This window comes from Ostrinia furnacalis, unplaced genomic scaffold (genome assembly GCF_004193835.3).
Source record: "Ostrinia furnacalis isolate ACB-3 unplaced genomic scaffold, ASM419383v2 OfSCF1849, whole genome shotgun sequence".
In the NCBI taxonomy this organism is placed as follows: domain Eukaryota; kingdom Metazoa; phylum Arthropoda; class Insecta; order Lepidoptera; family Crambidae; genus Ostrinia; species Ostrinia furnacalis.
In genome coordinates, this window is record NW_021132088.1 from 18,944 (window position 1) to 31,083 (window position 12,140).

The window sequence follows — 12,140 nt, forward strand, 5'->3', positions numbered from 1 at the left end:
AACATGAAATTGTGAACAAAATCCGTGAAAGATAAAATACTGAACCGTATGTAATATAATACAGGGTGAAAATTATAAGTGATCTCTCTCGATTATTTCTAAACTCGCTCCATGATGAATAATTTACTAACCAGTGTTTCTCAATGTAAGTGAATGTATATTATGTAAATATAAATGTCTTAAACCGTAAACTACACAAGATTTCGAAAATATACTGATCCTGAAAGTGCTTCAACAGCTCCTAAACGGTATCAACTGGATCTATCCGAAAATTCAATGTTTCCAGCTTCCATACTTCTAGTACAGCCACACAATATAAAAAACTGTACGTTAGAAATAATCGAGTGAGATCACTTATCGTTTCCACCCTGTATTTTTATTAATAGTAATACCTGTGGTAATACATACTGAAATTCAAGTAACAAAGCATTTAAAGGAAAATTAATAAATAAAACAAGTAAATATTTTTAGGTGATGTATTTAATTAAAAACTCAATAAATACTTAAATTGTAATACTTGAAAAGTGGTAACTTATGACATAGTTGAACTGTAGCTTACCAAATTAATCCTGTAATATAATTTCAGTGTTACCATCTTAATACAAAAGCTACCAAATTAGTAGTTTTAGAAATAAACTATAACAGTATTCTTACATTTAAAAGTTGATGTCGATAAATAAAATGATGAAAAAAGATCTAAAATTAATACTTGGTGTCTAATTTATACAATTATTGTCTACTTTATTAAATCTAGAAAGAAAATGGATTGGAAAATTCAATACACATTTCATGATTTATTATTCAAATTATAAATTGTATGTTGCCATCTGTAAGGTATCTTTAAAAGGACTGTAATAATAAAATTGTACATTATTATACTAAGGCAACATTGTCAGCAAACATTTTAATATGGCAACATTATCTTACATTTTTTTCATATAACATTGCAAATACAGATTACAATATTATTAGAGATCTAAAAATTCCAGCAGAATTAAAATTATTAAAAAAATGACACATTTGTTCTTTCTAAAATCAGCACTGCGATTTTACCCATAAAAGTGGCAAATTTTTCACCCCTGGCAATTTCACAGAGGGTGTTACATCGTAGCTGGTAAACGAATACACCGATTTAGATGTTTTTTTGAATTATTGGAGTCAGGTTTTTTATTAAACTGAATTTTTCACACTGGCAATCTAATGATCCAGTCCAATGTTGCCCATGATAGACTGAACGACTTCGGTAGACGAAGCAGTGCCTCCAACGTCAGGTGTGACAATTCTATCGATATTGATCGTTTTGTCGACAGCGCGGCGGATCATATCGGCGTGGAAGTGATGTCCCAAGTGTTCTAGCATATCGATGGATGCGTTGATCATCGCGATTGGGTTGGCGATGTTTTTGCCGGCGATTGCGGTACCTGGAAAATAAATATAGTATAAATGTTGAATAGGGTAGTTAGCATTACTAGACGTCCCTTCAACGATCTTAGCTGCCTATCGCAATATCAGTGTTAACAACATGGGGGAAAGGTGACCGAGTTTCTTCCGCCACTTCTTCTCAGCACCAGCCCATATGTTGTCCCGAAGTGGTGGTAGGGCAAGCTATATTTGAGACGTGTATAAACGCCCTGGAAAGGGCCAAGTACTGAATAAAGGGTCAGCTTGACTCAGGGGGCACTCTAGCCTGGAGTTACGGATGTCCAACTAGGACAATAACTCGCGGCTCCGTTTCTTTGGGCTCTGGTGGAAACCGTCGGGTTTTAGTGGGTAGGCCCCGCCTTTAGTGGGTAGGCGGGGACAGTCCCACATAACCCACTGGCCGTCTCCATCGACCAGTGGGTATGCGCACTCGCATAGAGGGCAGTTTTTCCCAGGAGGATATTCTGGGCTGGAGGGTTATCTGGAGGGGCATTCTGACCTATAGGGGGATTGTGGCCTACAGATGAGGAATTTGGCCTATAGAGCCGCTTACCTAGGGCGACCGTCGGGCCCAGGCGTGCGTTCGGTCTAAAGGGGATAGTCTGGTCCAAGAAAGGGTCAGTCAGTCAGTCTGGCCTAGGGAAGAGGGAATCTGGCCTGTGGGAGTATGAATCCAACTTGTGGGAGGGGGAATCTAACCTCGTTTCAGCCAAATGACGTCCACTGCTGGACAAAGGCCTCCCCCAAGGTTTTCCACAATGTACGGTCTTGCGCTGCCCGCATCCAGGCTTTTCCCGGGACCTTTACCAGATCGTCGGTCCACCTAGTAGGCCTGCCCTCGCTACGTCTTCCAGCCCGTGGTCGCCACTCGAACACTTTCCTGCCCCAACGGCCATCGTCTCTACTAGCTATGTGCTCCGCCCACTGCCACTTGATTTTAGCAATTCTGCGAGCTATGTCGGTGACTACCGACTACACTACAGACTTACCGGTGTTCCTAGTGCCAGGCTCAAACACAGCGTAGTGGTCACCATAATTTCTGCCGGAGAGCAGACCAGCTCCTCCCAGAAGACCGCAGACAACGTTGGACACGATAGACCCGTACAGGTTGGTCATTAACATCACGTCGAATTGGTGGGGCCTGCGTACAAACAGAAAACACTATTTAACAATCGTCAATTCTTGCTATATCTGTTACGGTCAAAGTGATAAATGTGAAAATTATGAATAATCGCCGGTTATTATGAATAATTACCGCATGATTTGGTAAATGTGATTAATATGAGGTCATTTATGTGTGTATAAAACTAAATAGGCGGCTTAGGGGTGGCCCAAGGGCCACCCACTCACACATACACTCACTCACTCCGCGCGCGCCATCCCCCTTACTTTGTTACTACAGATATGTTACTTAGTATACCTAGTTGATATTATGTAGTATTAGTGCTTACTTTTATTTTTGTATAAGTACCTATTGAATTGTATTTACGCACACACAATATTCCAAGGAAGAGCGATGTCTCCTGGCACAGGCTTCTTTAAGCTTAAAAGGAGGCATCGATCATTATTAATTATAAGCAATTCCGCTGGTAATGAAATAAAGATTTATTATTATTATTATTATTATTATTTATCACTTTTACCGCGACTGTCGGTAATTATTCATAATAACCGGTTATTATTAATAATTTTCAATTTATCACATTAACCGTAACATATCTATAAATAAACATAGGTACCTAGTTTTGGAGCTCGGAACCCCGGATTTAGGCAGGTACCTATCCTTACATCTATACACATAAAGTAAATAACTAATTAGATAAATAATACACTGGCAAAATTCGGTGCAACCACGACTGGCTCCCCGATAATCCATGATAAATTTTGTCAGTGTGTGCGTGCGCGCTCACATACAAACCGCGCTCGGTGCGTTTCTATGAAAATAACCTACTCATTTGTATTTACTCTGCCGCAACCGACCAAGGAGCATTCTGGCCAAAATGGCAGTATGACCCAAGGGGTATTCTGGCCTAGAAGGGGCTGTCTGGACCTGGAGGGCAGTCAGGGTGGGGGGTAGTTTAGACAGCCTGGCCTAGAAAGGCAACATAACACAAGGAGCATTCTGGCCTAGGGGGCCAGTTTGACCCATGGGGCATTCGGACCTAGGAGGGGAATTCTGGCCTAGAGGGGGCAGCTTAACCCAGGGGTCATTCTAGCCTAGGGGGCAATTTGACCCATGGGACATTCTGAAATCTGACCTAGAGGGAGCAGTCTCACCCAGGGGGAATTAGCCTAGGGGGCAGTTTGACCCATGGGGCATTCTAGCCAAGGGGGCAGTTTAACCCAAAAAGGCATAATAACCCAGGGGAAATTCTGGCTTTAAGAGGGCAGTTTGACCCATCTGGTAACTCACTTGGCCACGAGCTGCATGCAGCAGTTGGCGATGATCATGTCGTTGTGCTCGATCTCCGGGTACTCCTTGGCCATGCGTCTGGAAGTGTCTAACTCACTTGGCCACAGTAGCGGCGTAAGGGCGGGGGGCGGTGGGGGCGGTCCGCCCCGGGTGCCAAGCATCAGGGGGTGACAAAAGTCGCGCAGATTAGTACTCACTGGCGCATCTGCATGGAAAATCTGCGGTCTATGTCAGATACGGGGGGGTGCTGTTGTCTTTCAATCTTCGAATCGGTAGGTAACCCCAAAATCCTGGGGGGTACCAGGGGGCCTTAGGACTTATGACGGGGGGGGGGGGGGATCGCCCCGGGTGCCAACCCATGCTACGCCGCCACTGCTTGGCCATGCGTCTAGAAGTCTGTAACTCACTTGGCCATGCGTCTAGAAGTCTGTAACTCACTTGGCCATATTTGGACATGCGTCTAGAAATCTGCAACTCACTCGGCCACGAGCCTAGAAGTCTAGAAGACTAACTCACTTGGCCACATTTGGGCATGCGTCTAGAAGTCTGTAACTCACTTGGCCACGAGCCTAGAAGTCTCAACTCACTTGGCCACGAGCCTAGAAGTCTCTAACTCACTTGGCTATACTTGGCCCTGCATCTAGAAGTCTCAACTCACTTGGTCACGAGCCTAGAAGTCTCTAACTTACTTGGCCGTACTTGGGCATGCGTCTAGAAGACTAACTCATTTGGCCATGCGTCTAAAAGTCTGCAACTCACTTAGCCACGAGCCTAGAAGTCTCTATCTTACTTGGCCATGCGTCTAGAAATCTCAACTCACTTGGCCACGAGCCTAGAAGTCTCTAACTTACTTGGCCATGCGTCTAGAAGTCTCAACTCACTTGGCCACGAGCCTAGAAATCTCTAACTTACTTGGTCATGCGTCTAGAAGTCTCAAACTCACTTGGCCACGAGCCTAGAAGTCTCTAACTCACTTGCCCATACTTGGCCTTGCATCTAGAAGTCTTAACTCACTTGGCCACGAGCGTAGAAGTCTCTAACTCAATTGGCCACGAGCCTAGAAGTCCCAACTCACTTGGCCACGAGCCTAGAAGTCTCTAACTCACTTGACCGTACTTGGCCATGCGTCTAGACGTTACCAAGAAGAGGCCGTCGGACAGCTTCATGATGTTGGAAGATCGTGTACACACACTCGTGTCACCTCGCAAGGAACATCTAGGGGAGAAATCTGGCCCGTGGGGGGCAGTCTGGCCTAGGAGGGGCAGCCTGACCCATGGGGCATTCTGACCTAGGGGGCAGTTTGACCCAGGGGTATTCTGGCTTAGGAGGGGCAGCTTGACCCAGGTGTTATTCTGGCCTAGGGGGCAGTTTGACCTAGGGGGCATTCTGACCTAGGAGGAGCAGACTGGCCTAGAGGGGGCAGCTTAACCCAGGGGGCATTCTAGCCTAGGGGGCAGTTTGACCCATGGGGCATTCTAGCCTAAGGGGCAGTTAGACTCAGGGGTATTCTGGTCTAAGGGGTATTCTGCCCTAGTTTGGGGGGCAGTCTAGCCTAGAGGGGCAACATGACCCAGGGTTTTTTGGTTTGGAGGGGGGGCAGTTTGTCAGAGGGGGGCAGTTTGTCGGAGGGGGGAGGGTGGGGTTACTCACTTGGCCACGAGCTGCATGCAGCAGTTGTCGATGATCATGTCGTTGTGCTCGATCTCCGGATACTCCTTGGCCATGCGTCTGGAAGTCTCCAGGAAGAGGCCGTCGGACAGCTTCATGATGTTGGCCTTGTGGACTGTGGTCACCTGCGGACAAGTCAAATCGAATTAATTTATGTGGAATTTACAATAGAATAGAATAAAAAGTATTTATTTGTCTCAAAACAGGTTTCATTTAGTTTTTCACAGATACAAAAAATCATAAGAGACAAAAAGGTCTATAACTCAGTGATTGCAGGAGACCCACAAACCCTGTTATTCTGCCATAGCCAAGATGTACATAAGTAAATTAATATTAATTTATATATAAAATTACAATTTCCTAAAATTACAAATTGCTATGTGAAGTTACAATTTAAGGATTTGTTAAAGTAAATGCAGTTCGCAATTCGCATTATGTACGATTATTTTGACCTGACTGCAGACCGCATATTGTGTGTGTGTAAAACCGTTGTGGCTAAACGCAAACTAAGAAAGACAAAAAAAAAGACTGTCATAAAAATTACCTTTGAATTATTAAACAATAATAGTCATAGTAAATTGGTGGTCCAATAATGGTTTTTAAATATTTTTTTCCGAAAATAACGTTCGAGCAAACGTTATTCGTGCAAATTATAGGATGTCTAGTACGTAGGCCAGCTATTTATTGTTGATACCCCTGTATTCTGTTCAATTTTTAATTTTGTCAAACTTTATTGTCGACGTTGTACCTAAATATTTCCATTATATTAAACATGGGCGATGATCTGTTATGAGAATCATAACCCTAAAATATTGTTCGCGCATGTCTTTCGCGCAAATGTCTATTCCCTCAAGCTTTTTGAAGGTCAGGGTTTTTTCAAGGGTCGTTTTAAATTGTAACTTACGCCAGTATTCACAAACGATGCTTGCATAAGAGTAGGCGCACACCGTTGATTTTTCGTCGGCCGATAGTTTAGTCGGGCAGTTGATCAGTATGGGCATGTATGGGAGTGCGCACACTACGCCGATTCGATTTGGCCGTTTCTTCATACAATTTAAAATCGGGCACAACTATCGGCCAACTAAAAATCAACGGTGTGCGCCTACTCTTAGTGATGCAGCAAATCGATCGCACAGCTGCATTTTGAAGTTGAATAGAACTCTGTGATTGGTTCGCGTTGTGCGTCCACGGGCACTGTGAGGCCTCATAGTAATGTTTGTGAACACGGGCGTTATTGTAACATTTATTCTTACCTTCTTCCTGCCATTCTTCCTGGCGAATTCGAAGGCGAACCTCGCCACGCGTTCCGAGTTGCTAGCAGTGACCACCTTCATAGACTCGATGACTCCTTGCACTGATTCGTGTTCCAACATGGCGTACTCGCCTTCTGTGTTCTGTCTGTAACCAAATATAATAATTAATCATCATTTTTTGCATAATAAAGCCCGGTCTCCGAGCACGTAGAATTTTGTCCAATGACCCCAAGCTACCCATCCTTATCGCTCGCGAGCGATAAGGATGGGTAGCTTGGGGTCATTGGACAAAATTCTACGTGCTCACAGGCCAGGCTATAGACCCTTGAACATGGTACAAGAGGCAATCTGAATGCTATATTGAATTCTCTTCCAGTCAACACTTTTATAATGAGCTTCTGTTGAGCAACCTTTGGTCCCACCAAAAATAATTACAACTTATTCGTAACTGCGAAAGATCTAAAACGTTTATTTAACGGTAAGTGACATTGACGTAATGTCAATGTCACACTAGAAACGTCAGAATAGAGGGACGCGCGCCGGACAACTGGCTGGCTAAACCAGTGTGCTTCAAATACGCACCATTGAAGTCATTTATAGCCTGACCAGGAACATAAAAACCCTGGCATAGAGGCGCTTCAATTGCATTTGATAGTGCAACACTGGGTACAGTCGTACCTGTATTAAATTAATAGGCTAACTTTATGTATCAGGATTCAGGAGTATAGGCTAATTTAATATTTTCATAAATTAACATAAACATATTATATTATAGGTAAACTGGTTTAAATAAATTAAATGAAACCATCAATCGAGCAAGTAGGATTTTATTATTATTCATCAATAATCAAATTCTGAACTTGAATATTCAACTACAATGTCTGCTCATGAACGCTTCAAACTCGGTACTTCTTTCCCAATTCCATAAAATTCAATACTTACAAAGTGACAAAAAACTTTAAAATAGTTAGTTGAAACAAACCACAGCTAATTTTCATAGTTGACTGTACTATACGATAAACATGTCAGTCAATTTGACAACCTTTGTCGGAAACATTATTCAATGAAAATATTGTCCGAACCCATAGTATTTCTCTTCGACAAATACTTTAACACATTGTGAACCACTTTTCTTTCACGACTATAAAAAGATTTTAGCAATTTAATTCACAAAATCAATTGCGCACATTTAAAATAAAGTTTGTTTACACTTTGACAGCAATAGACTGACATGCAAGGTGACATGTCAATGAAGTTTTCAGTTACTGTTGCCATTAAAAGAAATTAGTACCATTAATTTTCCGCAACATGGCGAGGGTTTTTATGTTCCTGGTCAGGCTATAAACAGAATAATAAGACTCCGCGCGCTTTTGTGCTAAGTGAGGAATTTTATTTAAAATAATGCAATAATGTAAAAGTGAAGTATCCAGTGTTTTATTTATGAGAATAGATCTACCCTTACCTGATGATGACCACATCGATGTCCTTATGCCTCGTCGCCACCCCGGGGAAGGATTTGCAGTTCAGCACATATGCATACATGTCAAGTTCGTTGCGGAGAGCCACGTTGCGTGACGTCACGTACGCCGCCTCGCTCTTGGTTTCAATGTTGCCCTGTGAATAAATTGTGAGTGATGTTTCATATAAAATAAACCACAAATCGTTTTTACATCGTTCGTTCGTTCGTTTCAGCCGAAAGACGTCCACTGCTGGACAAAGGCCTCCCCCAAGGATTTCCACAAAGACCGGTCCTGCGCCGCTTGCATCCAGGTACCTTCCGCGACCTTCACCAGATCGTCGGTCCACCTAGTGGGAGGCCTGCCCACGCTACGTCTTCCAGCTCGTGGTCGCCACTCAAGAACTTTCCTGCCCCAGCGGCCATCAGCTCTTCGAGCTATGTGCCCCGCCCACTGCCACTTGATTTTAGCGATTCTGCGGGCTATGTCAGTCACTCTGGTTCTCTTACGGATCTGATTCGATCACGCAGGGAAACTCCGAGCATAGCACGCTCTACATAATGAGGTTTTACATAATGAGGGTTTTCACGAATGAAAAATCCGCTAGATGGCAATACGTAGACGCGAGGTCCAAATGCTGCACGATTGGTTATTATTGACATGACATTGACAGATATGTCAAAATCCAACAATCACGCAGCAGTCAGACCCCATATCCACGTCCCGCCATCTAGCGGATCTTTCATTCGCGAAAACCCTCATTAAGCATAACATAGATGCAATAAAGTATTGGGTATTGAATACATCTAAATAATACAGGTCATTTATTAAGGCCGAATAGCACCATCTTACTTTAACTTTGACAAACGTCAAAAATCTATCAAACTCCATACAAAAAGCACCAGTTATTGTTAGGCGGTTATCACACTGCGCCGCGCTCCGCCGCGGAGCGCGTTATTTTCATACAAAATATCACGCGCGCGGACGCGTTGTCAGTGTGAAGTGCCGCGCGTGTTTTCTATACAAACTGAGGTACTTGCATACAATGATTAAATCTGTCGCCCCGCGCTCCGCGGCGGAGCGCGGTGCAGTGTGATAACCGCCTTAAGGTACAAATACAGGGTGTTACTTTGCATTCTTGCCATATTTACAGAGGTGACTACATTACTGATACTGATCACAAATCCGTTAAAAAATAATGCCCGAAAAATTTTTTTTTTAATCTTGAGTATTTTATTTTATCGACAATCTGTTAAAGACATCACTAATTATCGTAACGCATGCACATCACTTGTTGGCGATGGCGATGAAGACTTTTTTACTTTTTATTGTATTTTTAAATATCTATTGCAATCTATTGTCTTTAAAATGTCTTTTTGACACTTGTAAAAAACTGAGAAATCCATCAATCACAAATCACGTTATAAATTATACAAAAATGTCTGAAGTGTATTCAAACAACGAATAATTTAATCAAAATGGTGCCTGGAGTGTCTGCAAGACGTCTTAGACGAAATGCTTGATGACGTACCCTTAGCGTTACACCAAATGCTCTACTAGCAGCAGGATGGTGCTCCCCCACAATAAGGACGTCAAGTGCGCGAATAATACGTTTGGTGATCAGTGGATTGGACGAGTGGTCCAGTAGCTTGACCACCACGATCCTCGGACCTGACACCAATGGATTTTTGGCGTGACTTGAAACGACTGGTATGCGCAGAAGAGATAAACAGTGTAAACGCGTTACATGAAAGGATTGTTTTAGTGAAACTGTAAGACAAAACGTTTATGTGTTGCGAAAACTAAAGCGGAAAACCTACGCTTCGCCGTGCTAGACTGTGCATTCATCAGAACGGAGGACACTTTGAACACTTGCTTCGCAGTACGTAAACTTTGTAAGTAGGAACTTATAAATAAATAATTAATTGTGAATAAGGTGATTTCATTTCATACTTAATTTATTAATTTGTAAAAATAGGGTACAATGTTAAAATTAATTAAAACCCTAATAATTATTACGTATTTTTGACGGTCCTAAGCCCGTAAAGTAGAAACTGAGAGTAGAAAGGAAAATCTGAAATCAACTGAAGAGTATTTTAAAATAATTATTATGACTGGATAAAAAGGCTGGTACCCAGAGCCATAAAACAACAGATTATTAAGAACTAGGCCACGCCCACTAGGTTTATTCCACTTGCACCTGTAGAACGTGCGAGACAAAATTGGTTTATTCCGATTTGTACTGAAAAACCAAATTTACTAAAATCTTAGTGTACTTTCTTTATGGGAGTCTCTTGTTTATCTTAAATAATAGGTATTGTTCCCTACTTTTATCTCTGTGAATATGGCAAGAATGCAAAGTAACACGGTGTATAAGGTGGGGCTTAGTCTCTCCTGCAAGAGTACAACCCTCACCACAGGCAAATGGAGGACATGGCTACACTCTCCATGCTGGCCAGATGGTTTGCGAAGGCTTTTTTTCAGGCATATCAGGAGAAAATCATAATCCATAGTATTTTAGCCATAACTCATTAGGAGGACTATCAATGTCTAAGTACAGGAAGGAAACCTTTATATGTATTGTTTTTATTTTTGAGGTAGCAGGATTACAGAATGGTGAACCTACTTCACAACACCCTTATTAAATAAGTAATTAAATTAACTATGTACCTTGAGGCCCACACCGTTCCTCTTGATCGTAGTGATAGCATACTGGACATCATCGTCATTGTCTACTGTGGGGTCGATATCCACTACTTCGAAGTCTACGGGAGCGCCGATGTACCTGTAATTATTAATTTTTGAACATGATCAAGATCTGGGATAATGTGGGATTTTCGTGGTGGAAGATTTTTTCAAATCGGTCTAGTAGTTCAGAGCCTATTCAATACAAAAAATCATCAAATCTTTTCACTTTATAATAATAGTGTAGATGTTACGTCCATTTGCAATAATCGACACTAATATTTACAAACAGTTTACTAATTTCTTTTATCTAAGTATATCCTTAGATAAACAATGCTCAAATCATGTGACTTATTGATTTGTATGATTAATCACATCAAGGTAGGCTTAAAATTATAATCTCAGTCTACTGTTTTACACTGCATTTGTCATTATTTTTTCTCATGATGCTAATACAATAATCATCTTCAAATTCGTACATAGATGGTAATGAAAAGACAACAATAATGCTTCGTGACATTATAGAGTTAACATTTCCAGCAAATTGATATTACCTTGAGTATCATATTTCTACAGTTCATCACAATAGTACTTCTAATAATAGTAGTACTTTTCATTGTCTTAACAGAAGGCCCACTGACCAAGATTTTAGAATATAACATTTTTTTAGGCACACTGGTGCATAGTATTCTAACCTGTTATAGAATCAGCTGATTCTAAAACGCATGAGATTTAAAATGAGTCGTGAAGGATAATAGCACTTATTAGGACATACTACGGCTCGTGGTGTCTGTTTAAACTCTGAAATACTTGTAAAAATAAACAAATGATGGAAATTTGTAGCTTCTGAAGACGATAGGTTATACTCACTTGAAAATGTCTCTGACGTAGCCCATGCATTCTGGACCGATGCCACCGCCTGGGAGCATAGTAACTGCGTGTCTTCCACCATACTGGGCCTTCGGGATCAGCGTTTGTTTCCTGATAACTGGAGTTTTGTGCTGAAGATCGAAATCTGACAAAGTAGCGGGCGCTGCAGCAGAGCTCGCGTACGTCGCCTGCACTTGGGGTAGAACCCTCAATTTGGAGAACAACCTCACAGCCATACTGATTAAAATTCACTCACAGGCCGCGAAAAACCTATAATTTTCAGATGACAGATGTTAAATAATCACAGGAAAAGGAAGACAGGAAAATTCTTTCGCGATTTTCCCTCACCAGGTGGCGCTGACCTGTCAAAGT

At 41.9% G+C, this 12,140-nt stretch overlaps 1 protein-coding gene across 2 annotated transcripts; it reads right to left on the reverse strand.

Annotated features, from left to right (window-relative positions):
- Positions 1-804: 804 nt before the first annotated feature.
- On the reverse strand, positions 805-12,139 carry Idh3g (Isocitrate dehydrogenase (NAD(+)) 3 non-catalytic subunit gamma). Of its 2 annotated transcripts, XM_028305997.1 has the most exons (8): positions 11,769-12,139; positions 10,884-10,998; positions 8,219-8,370; positions 6,757-6,901; positions 5,551-5,628; positions 3,836-3,900; positions 2,412-2,563; positions 1,140-1,421 (listed from the first exon to the last, which is right to left on the reverse strand). In XM_028305997.1, the coding sequence occupies exons 1-8, from the start codon at positions 12,002-12,004 to the stop codon at positions 1,198-1,200; spliced, it is 1,167 nt and encodes a 388-aa protein (XP_028161798.1). In that variant the 5' UTR covers positions 12,005-12,139; the 3' UTR covers positions 1,140-1,197. The 2 variants fall into 2 exon arrangements, with proteins under 2 accessions (XP_028161797.1, XP_028161798.1); XM_028305996.1 differs by lacking the exon at positions 3,836-3,900 and having other exon boundaries at positions 805-1,421; positions 5,486-5,628.
- Position 12,140: the final 1 nt, after the last annotated feature.

Coding starts and splice junctions, on each gene's coding strand:
- Idh3g (XM_028305996.1), bottom strand. CDS start 12,004: ATGGCTGTGAGGTTGTTCTCCAAATTGAGGGTTCTACCCCAAGTGCAG. Junction 10,999..11,768: donor TACGTCAGAGACATTTTCAA/GTGAGTATAACC, acceptor TAATAATTACAG/GTACATCGGCGCTCCCGTAG. Junction 6,902..8,218: donor ATCGATGTGGTCATCATCAG/GTAAGGGTAGAT, acceptor ATTTGGTTACAG/ACAGAACACAGAAGGCGAGT.